This window comes from Lytechinus variegatus, chromosome 8 (genome assembly GCF_018143015.1).
Source record: "Lytechinus variegatus isolate NC3 chromosome 8, Lvar_3.0, whole genome shotgun sequence".
NCBI classification, from domain to species: domain Eukaryota; kingdom Metazoa; phylum Echinodermata; class Echinoidea; order Temnopleuroida; family Toxopneustidae; genus Lytechinus; species Lytechinus variegatus.
In genome coordinates this window covers 15,620,588-15,647,117 of record NC_054747.1, presented here as the reverse complement: position 1 = coordinate 15,647,117, position 26,530 = coordinate 15,620,588, and the positions used below count along the sequence as shown (strand labels likewise).

General features: G+C 42.1%; 1 protein-coding gene across 3 annotated transcripts; it reads left to right on the top strand.

Moving 5' to 3' along the window:
• On the top strand, positions 1-25,434 carry LOC121420046 (protein capicua homolog). 3 transcript variants are annotated; one of them, XM_041614570.1, is made up of 21 exons: positions 1-276; positions 4,341-5,139; positions 5,784-5,942; positions 7,112-7,202; positions 8,226-8,340; positions 8,824-9,009; positions 9,353-9,755; positions 10,265-10,485; positions 10,868-11,069; positions 12,068-13,645; positions 14,447-14,636; positions 15,405-15,562; positions 15,916-16,350; positions 16,845-17,644; positions 18,187-18,424; positions 19,302-19,566; positions 20,299-20,465; positions 21,568-21,747; positions 22,228-22,365; positions 23,539-23,685; positions 24,085-25,434. In XM_041614570.1, the coding sequence occupies exons 1-21, from the start codon at positions 97-99 to the stop codon at positions 24,648-24,650; spliced, it is 7,218 nt and encodes a 2,405-aa protein (XP_041470504.1). In that variant the 5' UTR covers positions 1-96; the 3' UTR covers positions 24,651-25,434. The 3 variants fall into 3 exon arrangements, with proteins under 3 accessions (XP_041470504.1, XP_041470505.1, XP_041470502.1); XM_041614571.1 differs by having other exon boundaries at positions 19,299-19,566; positions 20,320-20,465; XM_041614568.1 differs by having other exon boundaries at positions 19,299-19,566.
• Positions 25,435-26,530: the final 1,096 nt, after the last annotated feature.

The window sequence follows — 26,530 nt, the reverse complement described above, 5'->3', positions numbered from 1 at the left end:
CCTCTTAAGCCAATATTTGTCAAGTATCCTTAATGTGTGTTCATTCCTTCCTTCTTTTCAGACTCGCGACCCCAGATTGACCCGTCTAAGTTTGACATGGACGAGGCCGAGGCTGCCAACATGCTGATATCGTTGGGCAACTCGCGATCGGGAACGCCGTCTTTCACACCGATTCAGCATCACTCGGCTCCCCACTCTCCCCGTACCGCTTCCAAGACACCGTCTCCTGCTCACTTCGGCCACCGCAGTCAGACCACTTTCATGCCCATCTCACAGGTATAAAATCATCATTATTATAGGCATTCAACAGACTGTGCTGCAAACAAAAACATCTTTTCTGTCTGTTTGTTTTAATTAGTTTTAAAAAGTTGAAATAGTAAGGAAGGTCTAGATAATTCATTTCAGAGGTCAACAAATCCTACTATTAAAATAACTTTACAGATTAATATTCTGACACATATGACACATTGTGCTGGTAGAGTTGTTGAACCTGGATTGATTTACCTGGATCGATCGGATTGATCGATCGATCAATCAATCAATAAATCAGTCAGTCAGTCTTTCAGTCAGTCAGTCTTTCAGTCAGTCAGTCTTCCAGTCAGTCAGTCAGTCAGTCAGTCAGTCAGTCGGTTGGTCAGTCAGTCAGTCAGTCTTTCAGTCAGTCAGTCTTTCAGTCTGTCAGTCAGTCAGTCAGTCTTTCAGTCAGTCAGTCAGTCAGTCAGTCAGTCTTTCAGTCAGTCAGTCTTTCAGTCTGTCAGTCAGTCTTTCAGTCAGTCTTTCAGTCAGTCAGTCAGTCAGTCTTTCAGTCAGTCTTTCAGTCTGTCAGTCAGTCTTTCAGTCAGTCAGTCAGTCAGTCTTTCAGTCAGTCAGTCAGTCAGTCAGTCAGTCTTTCAGTCAGTCAGTCAGTCTTTCAGTCAGTCAGTCTTTCAGTCTGTCTTTCAGTCAGTCTTTCAGTCTGTCTTTCAGTCAGTCTTTCAGTCAGTCAGTCAGTCTTTCAGTCAGTCAGTCTTTCAGTCTGTCAGTCAGTCAGTCAGTCAAAAGGTAGGTACTTTATTTTTTGTTTCAGAAAGACTGTATGTTTTATTGCAAATCCTTGTCTTTGATCCCTTTGAGAGTTGGTGAAAGCCATGCGCCGCCATCAACTCTGGCCAAGCTTCTCTGTCCATTCTCTTTATCTTTAAATTACAAATATTTTAAACATGTGATCAGTCATTTCTAAGTAAAACACCCAAGATTTGGTGACAATGCATTACTTTACATGAAGGTATGATTCAGGAAGACTGGATAAATTTAAGGATTCCTCTTCTGCGATCCCATTGAGAGTTAGTGATAGCCATCCTTGGCCATCTACTTTGGCCAAGCTCGAGCCTGTCCATTCTCTCCACATGTAATCATACACCTCTGCTGCCACCTGAAAAGAGAAATTAGGTTCTGGATGGGTCCGTTGTCATTATTCCTCTTAAAGGGTGGAAATTTGGGGCCTGTTTCACGAAGAAGGTAAAACTATGGTTACTCTGCAATTTTAGTGACTACCATCGTAACAGCTTTATAGCGGCCAGTCACGATAAAGCTTTTCAGGGTCCCGGGGGGGGGGGCCACTTACATTGACGAGTGGATACCATGCGCGACCAAAAAAACACGTAAAAAGGATGTCCTTTTCACGATAGGGCATGTTACGTACGTAACGTGATAAGGGTGTCAAAAACACAAAAATAATGAAAAAAGGGTATCTATTTCGCTCGGAAAATTACGTGTTTAGGGTCGAATTTGCGGGGATGATAAAACAAAATTAGAATGTTTTATAAAGGATGTCCTTTTTGCCCCAACAATACGTGTTTAGAGTCCTATTTGCGCGAAGAGTAGAAGGTGGGGTCGTACTAAACCAAATAAGGTAAAGCCGACGACCGAAGGACCCGTAACAATAAAACATTCCTGTACTTGTTTAGGGGTTCATTTCAGGGAATATTTGCCAAGAGTATCGTTTTGTTTCCAATACTTGTTAAGGGTAGGGTTTCACACGCCAATACTTGTTAAGGGGTTCATTTTCAGAATATGGATATTACGTGTTTAGGGTGCTTTTCGAGACCCATGGTCGCGCATGGTATCCACTCGTGAATTGAAGTGGCCCCCCGGGTTCAGGGTACTCACAATTATGGCAAAGTTACCATAGTTGTAACTCTTTTTGTGAAACGGGGCCCCCGGACCCCATCTTACAAAGACTTGTAAGTGATCTATTAAAACATATGTTGTAAGGAGATGTGATCAACCGCAAATTGAGTGTGATTTGAATTGAATCTATTGCAAAGTTTTATAAGACACGGCTGCTTGTGGTATCCGTGGAGGTGCAGACCAGTGCTTGCATGAAGATAATAATTATGCTTGCTGATATACATGTAGCGCTTAAGTCATTTTTTCAGAAGTCTCTTTAATAGCGCTCTACATGTTCAGTAACGCAGCATAATTACACACTGTCTTTAGCAGAACGGCTGTTATGTGCTCTGCGTTTCAAGAAATCTATTCCTACGAGGTACCCTTTCACCTCACCTGGGTTGAGTGCAGCATAATGTGGGTGAATTTCTTGCAGAAGGAAAACGCGCCTTGGCTGGGAATCGAACCCACTTCATTAGGATTGAACGATGAGAGTCATTACCATTAGACCATAATGCCCCCGCATAGATTTGATTGGTTCAGAGAACACATACGTCAGTGAAAATCACTGGACTATTTTATTTGCTTTAAGAAAAACTCCCCTGGCGGGTGCATCATCCGATCCCACCCACTACTCGGGTCTAGTGAGAACACCTCCCATATGTAGTCCGCTTTGTATGCCGGTCATGTGCCTGGATCGGTGAAATGAATATACCCGTTTCACCCAAAGCGGCATGTACCAGACAGCTATAACTAAAGTAATTGGTTATTTGCAAGACTGTCCTGTGCTGTCCTACCTCGCCTCAAAATATACATCCCAGAGACCTCATCTCCAACAACATCAGTTTTCCTTGCTGCCCCCATTTAAATCCTCTCTCCTCTTTTTTTTATTTGGGGGGTTAAATATTTTGTAGTCGTGTTTGAGTTTCCTAATATTCCTCCGGAGGCATCGTGTTATGTATCTAAGAAGGGTATCCAGTATTTATAGGGATAGTTGAGAGGTGATTGTTTATATGCTTTGATGAATGTGTTTGTTGATTATGCTTCACGTTTTGTCATGAAAACGCTCAATGGTTCATCAATCATGCCATTGAGGGGGCTGACGGGAATGGCAATGGGGGTGCAAAGATTTCCGGTAGGGACAATACAAAACAATACCTATAAAGTCTGCGAATGTTAGACATACAAAATCGATATTCATGGTGGGATGTCTTTGATGAATGTTGAACACTATGAAATCTAATCTAATTAAATGATCAATCAGGAATTGATAACACGAATTGATGAAGGAAATGATTGCCTACTGTATCGGAAGCGCATGTTGATACTTAAAAATCATCAGGTTTCCTGCCATTACCATGGCCAAATTGATGTATTGGGAAAGACATTTATTTGTCTGTCTTTTCTTGAATGTTTATGAAACAGCAGAATGAACACATTATCGATTTATACAATTTTGTTATCCTGAAAACTTGAAAAAGCTTTTCAAACATTAAAAGGTACCCAGTATGTTTCAAACTTTTCTTTTTCTGCTGCAGTGTTTTCAAGAAAATCCCACCTTTTGGTCTCATTTCACTCCATTACATTAATTTATTTGAACAAATTGAAACTGCTAATCTATTATACTTTGGTCATTTAATGATCTATTGATAGGTATGTATATTAATGTTTGTTTTTTTTTGTACAAATTTCTAGAGTACCCAAAGACTAAATTATGAAATTAACATTCAAAATTTTATACATATCATGTTCAGAATATAGATGTTTTTACAAAGTTGAATAGAAACTGAAATCGTTGAATGTAGATGAATAGTATTCATTGGAGGTATTTCATTCATCTGAGTTTATCATTATCCAACTTACTAGTTCTTATATCAATCATGATTTGTTTTCAAAGTGGGGAGGGGGGCAGGGGTGACCATGCAAAACATCACAATCATATGGTCATGTTTATGTTTTTACATGGTTTTTGAAAAAAATGGGGGGGGGGCTGAAGCCCCTCCATCCCCATCCCCCCGCTTCTGAGAGATTGGGCGTTGCATATATATCATTTACGCATCAGTATTCAAGTGTGAATCTTTGTCATACATGTACTTATATCTTTGTGAAACACCCCCAGGCTTCTTTCCAGGTCCAGTGAGAAAACTAACTGGTGTTCCCGATTCTGACATTTGAATTTTATCCGTTTTCAGATGCAACACGGCTCTCACTCTGGCACTCCAAGCCGGTGGGGAAGCAGTACACCAATCTCTGGAAGGTCATCTGAGGTCACATCCCCTAGACTCCAGCCTGGTCACAGCTCCAGCTCTACACCGACGGTGCAGACAGGACTCAATTTTGCAACCCCGGTCAGCCCTCACAAGCTCCAGATTCGCATGGAGCATGCCAAAAGGGAGTATTCCAGGAGAACAGATAGCCAGGACTCTGGAGTGGAACTAAGCGGAAGTACTCCCAAATCGCCCGTCTCGGCCCAGCTCTCTGGGTCGTCGTCAGGCACGCCTAGCCAGCTGTCGGGACAGCATATCCTATCGCCGGTCAACGTCACAAAGCAGCCAAGAGCAGTATCTACACAGGCTCAGCAGCAGCAGCAGCACCAACAGCCACATCAGCAGCATCCTCAAGGAGAGAAAAGCCACTTTGAATTCCCTCCACCACCATCTGAGAACAAACTCCGAGCTGCTCTCTTGGCTCCACCGAATCAGACAATGTCTGGCAGTATCCACGTCCAGGAAACCCAGACAAGTCCCAGTAATGATAAGACCAGTAAAGGAACACAATCAAAGGAAGGGCATTCTGGAGATGATGTATTTGTCCAAGAAACTAGGAGGCAGAAGAGCGGTGATCAGGGGCGAGATGTTCTTCAAGGTGGGCGCGTCGTACCCCAAGGCGAGCAGCAGGTTGGCCAAGCCCCCATGACTCCATCAGCTTTAGTACCGCTGGTGACAAAGGGTGCAAAGGACAGTAGCAAAGGAGATAAGAAGGATGGGAGTGGTGAGTATGATCACGTATGGAACTGTAGTCTGATTTAAAAGCGCTCTCTCACACAAGAGGTCCAGAGCTTGCACCTTACGAAATGGCGTTTCATTCACATGTGCCCCTCCTGACTGAAATGTGTGAAATAAGCACCTGAGCTCCGTAACACAAAGGTTTACGATTAATCTTAGTTCATCTACAACCAGGCAGTCTACAAACCATTTAGTGCAATTGCCATTTCAGCCATTTAAGCCATTTACCATATTGTCTAATTTACAGTCAGGCAAGGTCAGTTTTGTTCAATATTCACTTGGTCTTTTACCAAGTCTATAAGGTTATTCAAATGAAGTGTTTATGAACCAAATTTTCATTTGACAAAGTAAAAAAATGGATGAGATGGAAATTAGACAAAATGAGAATTAGACTTTATATATGTAAGAATTTGGCTATGAGTGGGTACTAGACCAAGTGTAGTGTTACCCAACAGGAGTTACACCGAAGTGATGGAGAAAAAATGGGTATTTGCCCAAATGGTATTAGACTGTCTGAGATCTATACCAACTGCTTGTAGACTCAAGTGAATTATATCAAAACCATTAAAGCTATTCAGGAGCTGATTCAAAAGACTGATTTAAATGCAATCTTCATTTTTTTTTCTGTAGCCCAAGTTGTAGTCCCACCTGGCCATGTACCTGTCTTTTACTGGCATTCTCTGGTCCCTATCTTCAACATCAGTCATCCTTCTGCTTCTTCCTCTCCGACACCCAGCGAAGCCCAGGCTGTACCTGGCAGTCAGCAGGGAGCAGCCAGTCAGATGCAAGGTGAGTTGATGATGTCAACAATGGGGGTGGAGCCTCGGGGCTTAAGATTGATCACTGATGGCAACATTGCCTTGATGCTAACGTCCGTGGCAGCCTTGCTTATAATGGTCAGTCAATTTTTATGTCCATATACATGGCTAAGTTTGCAATCTATTCCATCTGAATGCATACTAGGTCCAGGTGCCCATTTAGGGAGGGAGATGCAATCAAATCATTCCCAAGAATTTAAATGCATTCTGATTTTCTTGCAATCAGAAGCGCATATTTCAGACTTACATGTTGATTTTGCTCGATCACAAACTACATGCAACGGTTTGAGGATATTACTTGTTTCACATAATGGACAATATTGTGGTAATTTACTCTAGCAATCAGAAGCGCATATTTGAGACTCATGTTGATTTTGCTTTAATAAACACAAACTGTCTGATAATTCTGCAATGGCCCATGGACAGTACATGTTTCATATAATGGACAATGATGTTACAACTTCGGAGCTCTTGAAGTATTTTGTCGTGGGAATATAACACAAGGATGCTCTTATTTTATTTTTTGTATTTTATTTTTTGATGCATTTTACATTTGATTGAGTCAAGAATTTGAAACTCAAGAATTTGATTGCATGCTGTTTTTCTTGCAAACATACATGTAAGTGCATATTTGAGACTTTCATGTTGACTTTGCTCAATCACAAACTACATGCAATGGCCCGAGGTTAATACTTGTTTCACATAATGGACAATATTGAGATAATTTTGATCTAAATACAGTATATTATACCAAGTATTATAATATAACTCAAGGATTTTTTTCTTTCAACAGTATTATGCATTGTACAGTATATAGAGTTTGCTGTGAAAGGAGACTATGGCTTGTTACGTGTCTCATGCTTCCCCTTTGTCCTCTGATATCTCCACTTGTTCTTTCTATCTCTCTATCTCTGTCTTTGCTAATTTATTCTACATATCACATCTCCCTTTCTCTCTATTTCACTTCTCTACCCTTCTCTCTACCCCTCTCTCTCCTCTCTCATTCATTATACCCCCTCTCTCCATCTCTCATCCCCTGCTGACCTCTCACTTTTTCTCTACTTCTCTCCTTTTCTCTCCATCTTCTCTCATCTCTCACCTCCTTCCTTCCTCTCTTCCCCTCCCCTTCTCCTCTCTCAGGTGATACGATAAAGTTGTCTGGAGTGAGAACGGTGCAAGGAACGACTATCCTGGGAAAACACGATGGACTCCTGCCAAAAAGGGAAGAAGGGTAAGAAGTCACTCACACTCTACCTGTCTCTCTTAACCTGTCATTGAACCCGGGGAGCCTTTCATGGACAGTTTTGCAGTAATTTTCACCAACCAACTTGCTCTCGGCCAATCGGGTTGAAGGATTTTTGGTAGCTTTTAACATTTGTTGATGACAAAACTAACAAAACTATTCATGAAATGCTCCTCAGTCTTGATGAAGAAGCCATTTTTGTGATATGATTTATGCTATGGAGTTATGATTCTTTCTAATCTAGAATATATCAATTAGTCTCTTTCTTTCTTCTTGCCTGATTGATGTTGTGGTTGGTATTCATTGATTATTCTTGGGATGGTTATTATTATGAGCATCAGCATATCAACATCACCTTTATAATCATAATCTACAATCATTATTTTACAACTCCCAAGAATGTTCTGTAATCTGATTGGTCCAAATCGGATCACATGATATTCAGCAAATTGCGATATTGCATCCAAAATGCACTATCCTGCACTCTGACGTCAGAGTGCAGGATAGTGCGAGTTCTGGCATCATCTACATGTAGAATTTAGATCAAATATATAATTCGGGGCAACTCAGTAACATGGGTGGGGTGTATAAAACAAGCAATGCACGCATTCTTGTTTATAGAGGGCCTAAATAACAAACTCTGTGCTTGACTCGCCAGATGGATATCCTGCGGACCTTGATGCGTTACATCCATTGGCTCTTCTCGCATGTCATTCATTATTTGGCCCTGCATGAACGCGCTTACGTTTATTATTTGTTTACTACCATCACGATCACTACCATCATCATCATTAGCGTTATTACCACCATAATTGTCATCCTCATGATGATGATGATGACGACGACGACGACGACGACGATGACGATCATCATCATCACCATCCTTATTGTAACTACAGTAATTGTGTTAACCATAATATGGATATTACCTTTGCTGCTATCATGATGACAAAGGTAATTACAATTATTAGGTATGATCATTCATCCTATCTGTCTCTTTTTTACGCTCAGACCCAGTGCGTTCACCTTTCCTCCCACTGCCGATAGTGTATCTCCCAGTAAGAGACGATCACAATCTCTCAGCTCGTTACCCAAGGATGAGAAGGAACCAAGAAGTCCAAGAAAGGTTGGTCAAGCCCCTACTTTTCAAAGGTTTTTTCCTTCTAAAGGGCTTCAGAAATTTTGTGCTCAGAAAATTTGTTGCACTATTAACTTTGCTCATTGTCCTGAAGACGACATGAACACACCTGTCGAAACATTGAGTTTGGGTGGTCCGTTTTAGGACCAACATTCGCCCAAGAAAGATACATAATGTTCCGTGAAACCTACTACGCTATTCTTCTTCGCCATGGAAACCTTCAGAAGTTACATCTATTAATTGAATTATCATAGAGCTGCTTTGCTTGAGGATATGATTTTTTTTATTTTTATTTAATTCAGTTCAAGCCAAATGACACTTCATATTGAGCTTAGTAGCAATTATGGAGCTATGTTTCATTCTATGAGAAGTATTCTAAACATTTTGTAGGCGAATCCACCATTGGCTATTCATATTTTTTACCTGTAGGCCTTTGTCTAGAGTCTTCACTTTCCTCCTCTTTCTTCACAGAGTCGAGACAAAGACCATGTGAGGCGTCCCATGAATGCTTTCATGATCTTCAGCAAGCGACATCGAGCTCTGGTCCATCAAAGACATCCCAACCAAGACAATAGAACTGTCAGCAAGATCTTGGGAGAGTGGTGGTACGCACTCAAACCAAAGGAGAAACAGAAATACCATGAATTAGCATTCCAGGTGAGTTAACGTCTCTTGGCTTTCGTTAGCATTTCTATTGTAGAGTCGTTGGTTCAAGTCCCAGCCTTAAGAAAGGTGGTTACAACATGGCAATAGAATTGTCAGCAAGATTTTGGGAGAGTGGTACGCACTCAAACCAAAGAAGAAACACAATTACCATGAACTGGCATTCCAGATGGGTTAACAGGTCTTCAGAGTCCTTAATTTTCTTTGGAGAAAGAATGTACAGATTGATATTGTGAGCACAATCAAGAAGAAATGTTTGTGTATTTGTACAATTATCTTCTATGAGTTGTGAATGATTTTGATGAAGTGGGGTAAAATATGTATTTCTGTCTAACAGGTGAAAGAGGCTCACTTCAAGGCCCATCCTGACTGGAAGTGGTGCAGCCGGGAGCGCAAGAAGTCGGCGAGCGGGGGGTCGGGTTCCGGCGGGCATTCCACCAGCCCCATGGCTAGCCCAGGCCCCCTGACAAGCCCCGGCCCACTGACCAGCCCTGGTCCCGTCACCAGCCCGCTCCTCCTCTCCCCATCACATCACATGATGAGCCCACTGACCAGCCCGCTGCCACTGATTAGCCCCAGTCAGCTGACTAGCCCAGGTTCTCTGCATCGGGCTAGCCCAAGTAGGATGCTGAGTCCTGGAAGGCTTCGGAGTCCGATCCATGGGGAGATCCATAAAGAGAAGAGAAGACTATTTGAGTCTGATAGTGCAGACTCTGGTCCTAGTCCTGCTTGGGAACCAGGTGAGTTATAGAAAATTATTGACTATTTGAGTCTGATAGTGCAGACTCTGGTCCTAGTCCTGCTTGGGAACCAGGTGAGTTATAGACAATTATTGCCTATTTGAGTCTAATAGTGCGGACTCTGGTCCTAGTCCTGCTTTGGAACCAGATGAGTTATAGAAAGTAATTGACCATTGGAGTCTGAGATTGCAGTCCTGCTCGGGGACCATGGGAGTTATACAATAATTGGTAATGCTGAGATAATTGAACTTCAAACAAACCCATGTAAATATGATAGAGCTATAAAAAGAAGTGAAAAACTGTTTAGTCCTTTTGTTTGGACTTTGATCCAAGTCCCACTTGTGTACATGCTGAGTGCTAAAACATAAAGCACTGTCATGAACACATTGATAAACATTTGAAAGTACATTGGATGGGGGAAATGGGGAAAGTAAATACAGAGTCTAAGAGCAAGAATAGGGTTTTTGTTGTATTGCTCATTAATCTAAAAACTATCCTTTTCCCTGTAGTTAAATCGGATACAGAGAAGTCTTTATCGCTTGGCCCCATCCCTGAGAAGGAGAAAGCGCCCTCGACCATCAAGCAGAGTCCAGTGCCCATGGAGCGTTGCCAATCGGCGGCCATGTTGCAGCTCCCACCTAAGAAGCGTTCGTTGAGTCTGAGTCATATGACCATGGGAAGTCCGACCAATCTTCACTCTCCAAGGCCGACGCCTCCCACACCCAAACAGGTATTAGAGTGTTCGCAGTCCTGATTTACGGGACTTAGTACGTATCTACATAGAATAGAGTGACATATAGGCAGAACCATAGTATTGGAGAAACCAAGAAGTCCAAAGTAGAAAGTAAAGCTAATGAAATTAAAATACGTTGCAAGATAAACAATCCATTGCACCTGTACATGTACATAATTATTCAAGAAAAGATGGATAAAACTTTATAAATAGAATCTTAATAGAAATAGAGAGACTTATAGGCAGAACTATATTAATCTGCTTCTGTTGAGGTAACTCCGGTAGAATTTTGGCGAATAATTTGGAGCAACAAAGTATTGGGGAAGCCAGGAAGGTCATTATTACCATAACTCTGTTCTAATGATTTGTATAATTCCAGACCACACCCAATCCAGACAGTACTCCGGGCCGCTCCTCCCCCCTGAAGCCCAAGGCGGGTGATGAGCCACCGTCGACCACCAAACCTCTCGCACCCCTGACCCCTCTCAAGCAGCACCCCAGACCTCGGCTAGAATCGGAGGAGACGCTGAGTGACGACGAGAGGATGGTCATCGATGAGGAGGGTGATGACGATGTCATTGGTATGTTTTACTATCTCAATTTAATTCATGCATTTTGTAATGACTTTTGAAAGTCTGGGCCCCGTAACACGAAAGTTAGCGATGTTTAATCGCTAATTTGAAAGAACAATGCTGATTGGTTCCCAGTCAGTCTACTGAACAAAATGCGCCTGCAACAGTGATCGTGATCAGCCATTTCATTTAGCAATTAATCGCCAACCTTCGTGTTACGGGGCCATGAGGTTCCTCTTAATTGAAAAAAAAGTGGAAGTGCTATTTGCATTCTAGGTAAGTATGTGTGCGCTTGTTGAAGAAAATAAAGAATAAAGAATAACAATAAAAAATATAAAGCCCGTGCAACCAATGTTCATTATCATAAGATGCCTCTTTTTCCTATAGACCATTTTGTAGTTACTTCATGGACAAGTTTGGTCAAATGACCTTTCATTTCTTTCATCATGATAGGCAGATTTCAAAGCAAGATATTACGTAAGCTTGCCTTACGTAGCAGGATGAAGAAATTGAATAGACCAGGTGACTAGAATAGCACACAAATGAACACTTAATGAAGGCATTTGTTGCATCCCTTCTTTGAATGCATATCTTAGTATGTTGCACAATGTACTTTGCAAACTGTGAAATACCAGTCGTTCGTGGAAGTATTGTTTTTTGTGGATGTAAATGAAAAAGACAATTCAAAAGAATATATGAATAATCAAGACATCAAAGTTGGTGCTTATCTCATTAGATTTTAAAGCGCCATGTCACTTTAGTACAAATGACCTTCTGATCATGCGTAGAATCTTTTGATCATGCGCAGAAAGGAACTACGAACTGGCTTAATGGTTGACAGCTTTTTCATATGTTGCACCTGCACTGTGAGTGAGAATAGAAAAGAAATATTCAACTGAACAATGAAATTCTGAATGCAAGAAAGAATAAGGATGTCTTATCAGTGAGGTCCCAGAAAAACTTCTGTTGTAATGTAATAATGTAATTATTTTTTGTTTCATTACTAGCTGCCGATGGAGAAGAGAGAAATATGCCACAGAGCAAACGCATTGATCTGGAATGCAAGGAAAACGTGGAAGTCAGTGACTCAGAGACAGAATCTGAAAACGAGACGACGATCGAGAACAAAGCGTTCCCTCAGCAGCGTTTCTCCCCGGTCATGAAGCAGCAGCTCCCACCCTCTGACAAACCCTACAGGCCTAAGCCAATCAAGATCAAGCCTGATTCAAACTCACCAATCAGGAACGAGATTGGAGGAGATCAGACGGACGGAGCATCCTCCAGGCCGGTGACGACGAAGAGCACGTTCCAGCCGACCGGTGCGGTGTTCAAGGCGCATTCTCCGCGTGGGAGGACGGATGCTGTCGGGAGCAAAGCAAAAGCTTTCCACGAGTATCATCCGTGGAAAGGAAAAGCAGACTCAAATCAGCAACAGACTTTATCTAAATCTGAACCTGCAGGACAGGAAAGGACAAATGAATCTAAGGATTATCAGGGTACAACGCATCAGGGATTGGATGATAGAAGCGGGAAGGACCAGAGAGACAGTAGCGTGTCTGGACAAGAGCCTCAGCATTCCGCACCCCGAGAGGCATTGGTCAGGAACACTCATTCGGTTGGATTACCAACCACCGTGCGCATTGCGCCAAGCCCCGGGGCGGTGATTGTCCCAGGTCATGTGACCATAGCTCCGAACAGGCCGTCGTCTACTCCGGCCAACTTGAACCAGTCATTGCCAACGTCTGTCATTGTTGCGAGGACATCGGACATACAGAGTAATGTCCAAGGAAGCGGGAACTTGGCGACGTTAGTGCCAACCTCAGTCCAAGCAATTGTTAGCAGAGGATCTACCTTACAGCGTGCCTCGAGCATGGAGTTCCAGAGTGGCGTCGTTCAGATTGGGAGACCGGGTGGACTCACTAATGTGACTATTGCTTCGCCGAGTACACCCACGACTCCTAAACCGGGATTCGCAAACATCAAACCTCTCACTACGAATATGATCGCCACGAATGCCGTCAACGTCAATACAATCCAGGGGAAGATACTAGCAACCCCGCCCCCAGCAGAAGCACCTGTCCAGGTCCCAACGACCCCAACAGTTCTGACCAACTTGGTTTTGAAACCTAACGGGAGCGTGGTTCCGGTGCAGACGTACAACATGGCCCAGAATCCTGCAGTGGCGCAGCTCCAGTACATCCTGCCCTCTATCCCACAGATTAACACGGGGTCGAAGGTCACCGGCACGACCAACGTCCAGGTCGGGAGTCTCCAACTGACCCCGACACAACCCCAGTCTCAGGTGACCATCAAGGCTGTCCAGCAACCAAGCCAAGTCACCCTTGTCACCAATCAGACTCCAGGGGGCGCACCACATGCCATATCGGCTACCTCCATCAACCATGCTGCGCCCAACACGGGAATGATCACCCAACAGATCTTCAACCATGGGAACATCCACACCGTTATCCCGGTTATCACGACGCAACCGCTACCGATGAATCTTGCTCAGCAGGTAGTCACTGTGTCTCAGTCATCGGGATTCCAGACGAACACTCCGCAGTCTCAGCAGAGAGTCACAATAGGTGAGACCTAAGGCCGTTTTATAAAGCTGTCTGTTCATCACGCACAACTTTTTGCATGACTTGAGTTACCAAGAATTTTTCCCATTTTAACAAATAGGAGCAAGCTTTCTATGAAAATTCTTATCAAATAGCAAACTTTGCATTCAAATTTGCTTATTAACAACAAGAAGCTTAGTTATAATATAAAAAAAGGGTCAGGCCTGCGATCAATTGGGCAAAATGAATTTTCATTATTTCTATTTTGAAGGATAAAATATGGATTTTTAAAAATTCATTTCCAAACTTCCACATTGAAAACACATCATGAATAAAACATATCGAATTCAACAGTCCTCAATATCGATTGATCTGACTTTGTGTAATAAAGATCAATTGCGATATGAAGTTGATTTTAATCTGTCCCATTTGTTGTTGGTCATGTTTCCAACATCTAGCATCTTTGCAATGCTCTGGATTTTCATAATGGTAAGAAAATATTATGGCTAAAGTTTTGTTAATGTCTTTCAGATGAGCATTTCACAAAACACTGAATATGAATGATATATGTTATAAGCTACTAGAAATGCTTGCATCTTATTGGCTGAGAGCAAATTAGTTATTGAAAATCACTGACAAAACTTTTCATGAAAAGCACCCCTGTTTTCCAAACCTTAAATCAATGACATCTGTTATAAGCTACTAGAAATGCTTGCATCTTATTGGCTGAGAGCAAATTCGTTGTTGAAAATCACTGAACAAAACTTGTCATGAAATGCTCCTGTCCATTTTCCAAACATTACAAGATTCTTTCTTCTTTTAAAGGGCCTGGGGTGAGCTCGCAGCCGGTGAACATCATCACCCAGCCCTGCAGTCCAGTGGTCACTGTGGCCGCAGCGGCCATGGGGAAGGGTACCGTGTCCACTCAGGCACTGACTTTCTCCAATACGGCCCTCCTGACGACACAGCACCAACAGCAGCAACAACAGAAGTTTGTCTTGCCTCAAGGTCAAAGGTTAATTATCATTCCACTTCATTTGATTTAGTTTATCAGTTCTGCATCCTGTTTTTCTTGCATACCAGGGGGGGTGTTTCACAAAGATTTAAGTATGACTTAGAGTTGCACTTAAATGTCTAGTTGCGCGCAGTATAAAAGGCATGACAGCATTAGTCAGATCATGCCAAGAGGACGCGCACTTCTGCGTATTGATCAATAAAATTGTGCGTTGCATATCATGTATGCGTCAACATTTAAGTGCGACCTAAGTCATACTTAAATCTTTGTGAAACACCCCCCAGGACCCTATTTCATAAAACCTGTTAAAATGACAGTTTAAAGCTACTGAAATCATCGCATTTGATTGTAAACTTTTCATAGAATTAAATCATAACAAGTCTTTATGGAACTGGCCCTAGATTTTTGAATGAGTTCAAACTAATTTACCTTTTTTTAGAAGAATTTGTCCGATTCCACAAAGAGGTATAATTAATTTTTGGTCACCATTTTCACAAAGTATTTATGTCTTACTGCTTTTGCTAGTTTATTTCAGTTGTAATGATAGTGATGATGGTAAATATAGACATTTTTATTGTATTGACTTGACTGGAATGTATTAAGTTAATTTGTATCTCTTTGGCATGGAAATGAAATCAAGAAAATGAAAATGGCTTGAAGCAGATGAAAAATATATCTTTCAGCATCAGTCATGTTAGGCACTGTAAGACTTAACTGAAGAGTTAACTTAAGAGTTAACAATGACCTTTGACCCTATTCCATTCTCAGGACTGTGACGTACGTTCAGTCGGCAGCAGCGGCCTCGCCTAACCCTGTGATCATCCAGCAAGGAGATGCACTGAGAGGGAACGGGGGCAAGACTAAGATACAAGTACCCACTCTGATTCAACCAGCTCTCATGCCAGTCAAGACCACCAATACTCAGGGTAGGTACTTCTCTACAGTGAAACCCGGTCTTTCTTGACCACCCAGGGGAACCACACAAAATATGGCCTTTATAGACAGGTGGCTGCTATTAGCCAGGTTCGTATTTGCTACACTTGTGCCTGACTTACCAATAAAGCTCATCAAAATGCTATCCGTCACCCTATAGCTACACAGCCACTGGTAAAACGATTTGGAAAGAGTCTGAAACCCAGAGTTACCAAAAGAATGTGGCCTTGAATGACAGGTGGTTGCTATTTACAGGTACTTATACACATAATCATCCTCCTTTAGACCAAGTATGAATAAATTCATGCAGAAACATCTAACTCTTTTATCATTTCTATATTCATAGGTTCCGCTAAGATTCTACCAGCAACCAAAGCTCCCGTTCAGCCCCAGTCACAGCTCACCGTTGCCCCCAAACCGGTCAAGACAGTACCCCCTCTCAAACCAGTCCTGAGCCTCGCCCCTTCCCCGCAGGCATCTCACCCTCCATCCCAACCCATCACCGGTATCGTCATGACCAACCCCGCCCCCGCATCCTACTCCCTATCCACCCCATCATCATCATCCGTGACGATGTTTGCGGGCCCCCAGCCTGCGGGGATGACGCTGTCGACGGCGATGACGACGACGTCCACGCGGCAGGTTGTGATGCAGGGGACGACAATGGTCGGGCAACCCATCCCAATCACTGTCTCCATCAAGCAAGGGGATGCGGCATCCGGTAGAGGGAATATCAGCGGGATGCTGCATCACTCTAATACTGCGCCCAACGCAACAATAGGTAAGAATCCTTCCCTCGTGTGAAACAGTTCCCTGATGGATTCTGTATCAGCTGATGTCTCGTCTGACATGTGTTTCACAAAGAGTTATTGAACCTTACGAGTCATACTTAAACACCATTTTACATGAGGTAGCTCAATCATAACTTCATTGATGAATAAAATGATGACCTTTGTGGTGGTATATACCATATGCAACTGGGAATTCCAGTGCAATACTTTATCACACAAATATTTTTGAAACACAACCTTACTGTTTTAGTTGTTTTGCCTCTTGAATCCTAACGTGTTTCAGTTGTATTGGTCACATGCAGCTTGAATGAACTTTACTTCAGTATAGGGCCTGTTAACACAGAAAATTTATTTCAACCCTTGCATGCCTTCAGCATCTGTTTGGGTATGTCCCTCTGTCAGTCGACTCAATTTCCTTAAATTAAGATTATCAGTAAAGCAGGGTATATTCATGTTAATGTTTTTTCTTCTTTTTTTTTGACAGGTCAGACCCAGCTTCAGATCGACAACTCCGGCATCCAGCCGGGACCCAAAAAGATCAAAGCCACCCTGGCTACCATCCCAGTCGTGACTACCTTGCCACCCCATAGTCCCTCGGGGACGGGCCGTGCGACCATGGGCACCACCATGCAGATCGGCCACTCCAACGGCAGTGTTTTCACATCCGGGTCTGCCCCTTCAGCCAGCCAGGGCTACGCCAGCTACAAAGCCATGCCCAAGCTTGCACCTATCCAGAGCGCGTCCAGTGAGAAAGGGGGCGGGAAGAGGAATGTGATCGGCAGTGGTGGGAAAGAGGGCAGTTTAGACAAGAGTGCTGCTCCAGGGAAGGTTGACATGCATGTCCCGATCAGGCAAGGTGGTGGTGGCGAGAGCCACGTTCATGCAGCACAGACTGTTCAAAGCTTAAGAAATCTACCAAGGAACTCCCAGGAGGACCCCAGAAAGGACTCCCAAACAGATACAAAAGAAAAAAATCTGAACAGGGAGGAGAAAGTGAATAGGAAAGACACTGAAAAACCTTCACCCCTTTCACACGCAAGTGATAAACCCGCAAAGCAGGGGGACGGCGGTGATATGAAGACGGATAAAGACAGACTGGAAACGGACAAACCAGAGCTGATCAGTACTAATCAAGGATCGAGTGGACATGAGACGGGTCATGAGGATGACGGAGGTCATGAGGGGTCAAGGGTCAAACCACAGAGGTCATGCAAAGGTCGTCTGTACAGGAAACATATGGAAGAGAATGGCAGAGGCAACAAGCCGCCGAGGAGAGAAACCAGGGTAAGAATACAAGTATATGAAAGGCCAGTCAATATAATGGCCTGAAATAAAAAAGAGGTAGGATATGCTAACAGATGTTGAATGACTGAAATGCATTGATTTAACCCTTATAGAGAGCTATGCTATTTGGACCCACTTCACAGCTGAGTAAGGCAGTGGGGGGATTGGTGGGTGGAGGAATCCCCATGAGAGCTCGTCCTCGACTTCTTTGTGACAAAAATTGGCATACGGGCATCATCTATTATGTATTCTACAAAATTTAGTTGTCGATTACTTTTAAAAGAAATGTACATTCAACTAATTACGAATTTCAATTCAATTAATTTATTGGGTAAAATTAGATTAGTAGGTATAAATAAAATGTGAGGATCATCCGAAAGCAAATTTACAAGGCAACAATAGTCAAAACTGACTAGTTTGCCTATTCAAAATAACAAAACGCCCTAGGAAAGCCAGAGGCTTGAGAAAAACCTTTCTTATTATGGGTTGATGAATTTTGTGCCTTACACCTCCCTTTGGATCTTGTTTTTTTTGCTTCATAGTCTAGCAAGTCGGCAGAGAGCCCAATCCAGGAAGAAGAAACTGTCTTTCAGTCGCCTAGCAACACGGACACAGACCCACCCCCACCCTCCTCCTCCTCATCGTCATCTGTTGCAATAAGGCCCGCTGAGGGAGGAGAGAGTCAAGGCGATGGACATGACAAGGAGAAGACAGAAAGTGATGGACCAGTCGATTCGGAAGAAAAGAAGGATGAACGGTCGCAAGAGGCCTCTTCACAGGGTAAGTGCAGTCAAACCTGTCTATAATGGCCCATATGTTACAAAAGTGGTCTTTATGAGCAGGTAAACATTAAGGCCACCGCACTCCTTACGACTGTTCGCTATCCGACTTTGGAACAATTCGCATTTTGCTCATTTTCTGAAAATGTGAATCAAACATATTTTATTTGAGGTTAAAATTAATTGAAAGGATACTAATGTAACCATTTTGAAAGATTGCAAGACTTTATTTTGGAGTAAGGGCCAAATTAGTTTCAAATTGTAGCCAATCGTACGACTGCTATGACGTCGTTTTACATTTTATTCTGAAATTGGGTCGCAGACCAATTGTAAGGTGTGGGCCGCCTTAAGGCTCACGTTTCCTTGATACATGTTTCTATGAAGAACGTATCCAATGAACTTACTATAGACACTGGTCTTTGTAAAAAGATTTATAGGTGGTTTCTCAAGCAGGTTTTCTTTCCACTTAGAGATTGATGCCAGTTGTAAAGTTTCAAAATGAGTTCGTACAGAATCCAATAAAATGACAATCCAAGTGTCTGTATGTGTATGAATAAAAACGTGTGCCAAGGGATTTTGAAAGGAATTCTGTGAGTGTTAAGAAATAAACAAAATGAGCATGTTTTTCACAAAAAATGTCTGTTCTTTTTACAAGCAATTATAATTTTTAATACACTGTCCCACGTGTCTATCTGTGTTGGTGATCTTCAGTGTGATCATATATTAGCTTATATTTCATGATTTTACAAACTTCAGTCATATGTAACTACCAGATCTAGATCTATGATGATATAGTGACAGTTATCCTTGGTTTGAAAGACTTTCTCATGAAATCAGTGTTTGCTGCAACCTCCTTCATGTATCTTTAACTTCAGCAGAGCCAGCAGGACAGGTCGAAAAGCCATCCAACGAACGGCCTCCTTCCCCATCCCCTCAGCCAGCTCCAAACCAACAGGACACGAGCACCCCTACCAAAGAAAATGGACAGGCCCACAAGCCCGCCACCACCAGCGATGAGGCATCCGCTTCAACCTCTGTGGCCATGGATACGCATGCATCGACCTCGGGAGCAATGGGAGGAAAGGACGGCAGTAGGCAGTTCTCGCACATACTGAAGAGAAAAATTGACGACGGGATGGAAAAGTAAGTGACATGTTTCTTGTTGCTACGAGCTTCGGCAACATCCTTTCTGGGATGGACTCTGTCACAGATATTTTGGGACGCAGTTACGAGCTGAATCTTGTACCTTGTATAGTGTGTCTTGTCTAGGGTGTCCCTTATTCTTACAAAAAATTATTTCTGTGGTCCTACCCAAGTTTTCCTTTTCCCATTGCAAAATTTGTACCAATACTTGTACATCTCTTTCACCACTAGATCAAGTTACCTAGTTCTTGTTTTCTTCTCTTATCGCTTCAAAGCTTTGATTTCTTTGCCCTATTATAAGCTGAACCCAGCATCGTGATGCGTCTTGGTTGTACAAGGGCCTCGTCTTACAAAGAGTTGCGATTGATTGGATCAATCAACTATGGACGGCCAGCTTAGTCATCATATAAAATGCATGTTTGTTCCAAAAAATTCTAGATATGAATGTATATCTGTAAATTCATTGGTTTCTTGGCAATTTGGTGTGTTCTCCTTTGCTTACAAAGGACATTTTGCAAAATTCCTGTAGAAAAAATGACACTGATGGATTTCCATAGAGTTACGATTGATTGGATCAATCGTAACTTTTTGTAAGACAGGGCCCTGCAGAAGTCCACAAGGAAATGGTTCTCTTGACAGAAACATCTGTGGGCCAAGTCTTATCTTTCCCCATTGCATCTAACCCTTTCACGCCACGAGGAGTTACCTAATTCTGTTTTTCTTTTGTAATTGATTCCGTACGCCACAATCCAGGGTCCTTGAGGAGGTAAACTTTGAAGCACAGTTCCGACAGCTTCCCGAGTACCACCCTGAGGACCACACCAATGAGAGAAATGTCATCCCGCTCACCCCTGAGGCTATTGTCAGCAGCTATAGGAGGAAGAGGAAAGGATCCACAAGTAAGATGACCAAGCTTTGCTACCCCCTCTGGGGGCCATTTCATAAAGCTGTTCATAAGTTAAGAGCGACTTTAAGAATGCTGGTGATCCTTCCTGTGGTAAATGGTATTCACCATTAAATGTGGATGGGTGATTATTTAGCGCATAAGAAAGGATCACCAGTCATTCTTAAAGTCGCTCTTACATACAGTTTATGAAACACCCACCTGGGTTACTGTTCTTTTAAGGACTACACTCAATCCTGACAGATACTCTTTCTTGCCTCTCCATTTCACTTCCAGCTCTTCCAGCTCTATCCATTTTCCCTTAGTCCTTTCCTGGACTTGACACATGGTGTACCATAAACCACTTCCACGAAGCAAGATACTGTCCTCAGTGGCTGGGCTCTACATCAAAGCTCAGGAGCCCATTTCACAAAGAGTTGTAATTATTGCAACTCTGACATTTTGTAACCACCATGGAAAGTTTGATTGTGATTGGTTGATGAGCTCTGTTACCATGGTAGTTGCTATTGTGGCAAAGTCACTATCGTTGAAAGTCTATATGAAACAGGCCTCAGGATGATTGTTATGTACAAAATGAATGGGATATTATTGAAGCATTGTAAAGTTTCTTCAATTGGCAAGACACTTTATCATTAGGTGAGAGAGGCATCATGAAACTGCAGATCAACTCCTGACAATATTCGGTAATGACTCCTGAAGGAATAATGACATGGCATCATATATCATGACAAATACGACAAAATAATGAATGTTCAGCTTTTTGCTGATTTCGGCTATTTTTTAAATTCAATTTTTCAGCTTTTTTTTACTTTATATAAGATAAAAGGAACCTTTGAAATTTCAGCTAGTTTAATTCATGATCACTAACACCCCTGAAATAAGGTATTTAGTTAATTTTATTTTGTAATATTACTTTATTTCATTTTATTTTTTGCAATTTCAGCTATTTTCATTTGTGGTCACTCACCCCTCTGAAATAGGTCAACCCGTTGACAACTGGAACGGAGTGATACCTGTACAAAGTCTATAGGAATTACAGAATTGAGTATTCAACATGTGAAATGAGTTTACTTGATATTGTACTATTATTCTTCCAGGTAAAAGCGAATGCGATTCTGACAACGACCCGACGTCACCATGCAAGCTGAAATCACCCCACCGTAGGAGCTCGAGCAGCTCCGAACCCAGTACGCCAGGCAAGAGAGTGATCGGGGACGACTCTGTCTTCAAGTTCAGCGACAAGTCAGCTGTAGAGGCCTTTACCACCAACATGCGAGGTATGAATAACGATTTGAATTCATTCAAGTCTTCTAGCAGTTGGTCTAATTTTCAGATGCATCAGCAACAAATTGAATCAGGGTTCGAGGTTTGAGCCCTTGTCGAATCGTTCTGATGGTAATGTTAATGATCGATCCCAAGTATAAATAATCTCATCTACTTGAAAGGCCTGCCAACTACATGTACTCCTTTTTTACTACCCTGTTTGTAAGATTTTTTATCAACCAAAAAGAGGAGCACTCTATTTTTTCCATTTATTTAAAGAGAAATGCCAGTAGTTGGAGTAAACACTGATTTCATGAGAAAGTCTGTAAACCAGGCTTAATACATTGCATACATTGTATGCGAGCATGCAAGGATCAGATGACCGGGGTAATAATATATCTGTAAAGCGAGACGTCGTTCCGATGTGTTAAGCACTATATAAATGCGGATTATTATCATTAGTAAACTATATTTTTTTTTTCTGCTACTATTAGATGAGTTGGATGAATATGAAGGAGAGCTTGATCGCTCTGCATCGTCCTCCTCTTCCCTCTCCACGCTGCGAAGGATCTTGGATCAGAGACGGATCCTCGTCACAGAGCTCTTCAAGACCAATGGCTACTTCCCATCTGGTAAATCAACTATCCCTTTCCCCCTAGATGATTATCTTGGAAGCATTTTGGGATAAGGGTACATACAGTGATGCTAAAAATAGTTAACCCCACCAGAAAGGGAACATAAGTTAAGTGTTCCAGTTCTGCCATACTTTAGATATTTAATTGTTTCTCCAGGCTCACCGGATGTTGTAATAATATAGGATATTTATATTGCGCACATTTCCACCTTGTTAGGTGCTCAAGGCGCTCTATATTACCCGGCTAAGCTAGGCGTTCATAGCGCACACAGCTTCTTAAGGAATTACTTCCTACCGGTACCCATTTACCCATTGTAGTGCTGTTTTCTACATTCAACACCAGGCATGAAGAAGTGAATTTTTTGGTGGGGTTCACTAACGTTTAGCACCACTGTACATCACCTTCACTGATATTGTAGGCAAAACTACGGTACGCTCTTCATGGTGGGCATAAGGAAGAATTATCCACTTCAGGGTACATGCATACCTTTTGGTAGTTCCTGTCGTGTTTGGGGTGTTTGGATTGTAGGAAGTTGCTGTGTTTTGGTAATCTTGCTAATAGCCTGAACAGAATGGTGTGCATTATTTGTTTTATTGAATATTGATATGGCTCTTTGCATTCAAAGGTATTGTTTAACTTTGTGAGCAGCCGATTAAAAAAATTCTCAAACCAAGATGAAACATGTGTACAAGTGCATGTATTAGAACTAATAAACCCTGAAAACAACCATTATTGAGAATGAAATGCTTAAACTACAAGGCAAATCCCGAATTTTGTAAATAGGTGCTTTATAGACGCCTAAATAGTACACATAAGTGTACGGGATGAAATTGAGATGGGATTTCCAGTTACTTTATATTTCAATTTTTTAAGCACTAAATAATTATTTTTGAAAGCAATTTTTTCTGGGCTTCATTTTTTTAACATATCACAGACACAGGTGACAAGTGTAACCTTCTACCTCAGATTTTTTAAGTCAAACCAATGTTAACCAATCACTTTAAATGTACTTTCATCTTGGTTATAATATTGTACCCAAGACTGGTCTTGCATGTTAGTGAAATAGCATACATGATTGATCATGTGTGAGCTGTCAACCAATCATGTGATCAGGATCCTCTGCAATCGTGGTATATTATTTACTATTGCCTGATGACCTCTTATCCGCAGCTGCATCCACTGCCGCATTCCAGTCCAAACACCAGGACATGTTCCCATCCAAGAACTGCCTCCAGCTGAAGATCCGTGAAGTCCGCCAGAAGATCATGCAGCAGTCGTGGGATGAGGAAGGCCAGGAAGGAGAACCCATGGTACCAGGTGAGGCTTACTAGTCGCAATCAATCTCTTAGGCCCGATTTCACAAAGGTGGTTTTGAAAACCCACGGTTGAGTCCATGGCTTATGCAGATTTCCTGTATAAATTACGCTTATTTTACTGCGTATATTAAAAAATTCCAATGCTGATGCATGCTTTTGTCACATTGCGCCAAATTGACGCCTGTTGCTTTGGTTATCCAAGTTATTTTATTCATGTATTGGGTTCCATGGGCCGATTCCAGTCAAATTCGGTTGAGGTATTTCATCATTCTCTACTGAAATATAAAAAAATGCAGAAATGAAAAAAAAGGGCAAATTGATGTCGTACTTCGGTGCTGTATATCTGTATGAATAAGATATTTAAATGTTTGCATTGATGTTTTATTTCTATTCTGACCAGGTACCCCATCCACACCCAAATCTCCAGTGCCCGGGAAACTTCACCTGACGTCCGTCAAGAGCGTTCGCCTCGGCGGTCCCAATCCCACTAGTAAGATGGCCCTGTCATCCACCCCACTCAGCAGCTCCAACTCGGCCCTCACCGCCAAGTTCACCCTGACCCCAGCTCCGCCCCCGTCCCCCATGGCGAGAGGGGGTTCCCCTAATCCCCAGGGAACACCAACCATGACCAAGTTCCACTACTCCCCGCACATGAGCCAGCAGCCCAAGCCCATGTCACCATTGGTCAAACTCTCCAACCCCCAGCCAGGGTCTCCGGCCCTCCACCCCATCTCGGTCGCCTCCCCTGCTCTGCAGCATGGCCAGACCATTTTCGTCTATCCGGCCAGTCCTGGTGTGAACCAGTTCCAGCCGGCCCAAGCCGCCCAGTGCAGGCCTCCTACCTCAGTTGTGCAAGGAGTGGCACCCCCCGGTGCAGCCAGTTCGGGGGTGACACATATAGCTCTTCATGGGCAACCGCATATCAATCTGCAAGGGAGCGGGAGTGGTAACCAGACACCAAAATGAAAGCCCTCCTATCTTAGTCATGCAAGGAGTAGCACCCCCGGAGCAGCCAGTTCAGGGGTGACACACATAGCTGGGCAACCACCTATCAACCTGCAAGGGAGTGTTAGTCGTAACCAGACTTCAAAATGAATGCAAGAGAAGAACCCTTCTGTGTTGAAGAATGTGTCTTCATAAACCCTTTATAGGCAATTTAAATCATAATGAAACATAAAATCATGTTATTGAAAGTCATCTCAATTTTCACAAAGTTACATAAACCCCAAGTATAACAATGTTCTGACCACTTATAGGTATTTTGTTGAAGTCATACAAAATCAATCCAATGTAATAAAACCCAATCACTCAATATGCATGATGATTGTCAAATTAAGATGTTTATGTTTGATGCATGAAATATGAACAATACTGCTCAGCGAATGAGCACCATGCCAATTAAGTGCGTTTGCTTTCGATATATCCTGTCGCTTGCAATTCTCATCAACGCTTCGCAAAATCTTTGCTCCCTTTGTTGGTATTCTCAAGGAGCCTCAACGGAAAAAGTTCAAAGCGATGTTATGAATAATTGATGAAGTAAGGCAATGTTCTTTTTACAATATGGAGGTATTTGGTGATGTCAGAGAAGTTAAATGGAACAAAGCGTGTTTGCTTGGTGCAATGAAGGATGTCCTCATGTTATAGAAAATGTTTTTGAGAGAGTGTTTACTGGGCAGTTCTATAATAATAATTATACTTGCTTATATAGCGCTTAATACTTTGTCAGAAGTCTCTAAGCTCTCTACAGTATTCGAGCATAATTACCCTGGCTTTAGCAGTGCAGCTGTTACGCGCGCTGCGTTTCAAGGAATAAATTCCTGCCAGGTACCCATTTACCTCACCTGGGTTGAGTGCAGCACATTGTGGATCAATTTCTTGCTGAAGGAAATTACGCCACGGCTGGGATTCGAACCCATGACCTTCTGTTTCAGAGTCCGTAGACTAATCCACTGGGCCACAACGCTCCACAATAATATGATCATCCTTTTTCGTCTAATCCCCCATGTCTCTTCGATTTAACTTCATGAACTGCTCAATCCGTGAACATTTGAAAGCATAGCGACTTTAAAACAAAGACAAAATTATTTCAGGAATCTCCAAAATAGGGAATTGGACATGCATATTTTATGGCATTGCCCAGATGCAAGAGGTTATGAAAACAAAAACAATATTCTTTATCTGTGAATGTTATGATGTCATGTACACGGTGAAATATTTGAAATATTACTATCTCTTATATAAATGATATCGGAGGAACCTAAAACAGGAGATGACGATTCTTGTGCATGTATCAAGCCGGCGGACATCCCACTATTTGAGAGTTTCCACCAGAGATTGAAACAAAAAGTATGAAGTGAAATAGTGTTTCTATCTTGAAGCAAAAGTTATATTTTAAACTAAAAAATTTAGATTTTTCTATATGAATGATATTCGGAGGAACCTAAAACAGAAGATGATGATTCTTGTGCATGTATCAACACTGCGGACATCCCACTATTTGACAGTTTCGTCAAGAAATTGAAAGAAAAAGAATGAAGTGAAATGTTTGTATCTTGAAGCAAAAGTTATAGTTTACTCCCCAAACATGAGATGGAATTTTTCTAATATGAATAATGTCAGAGGAACGTAAAGCAAAAGATGACGATCGATGTAAATGAAGCAAGGTCACATTCTCTCACTATTTGAGAATTTCCTCAAGAGATGAAAAAAAAAAGATGAAGAAAAGTGTGAATATTCATAGGCATGAAGCACTGATTATGATCACATAACTCTGGAATGTTTTCAATGTAGCTTTAAAGATAAAGATTAAATTTCAATTTTATTGTGTCAAGTAATTTTTAGTATAA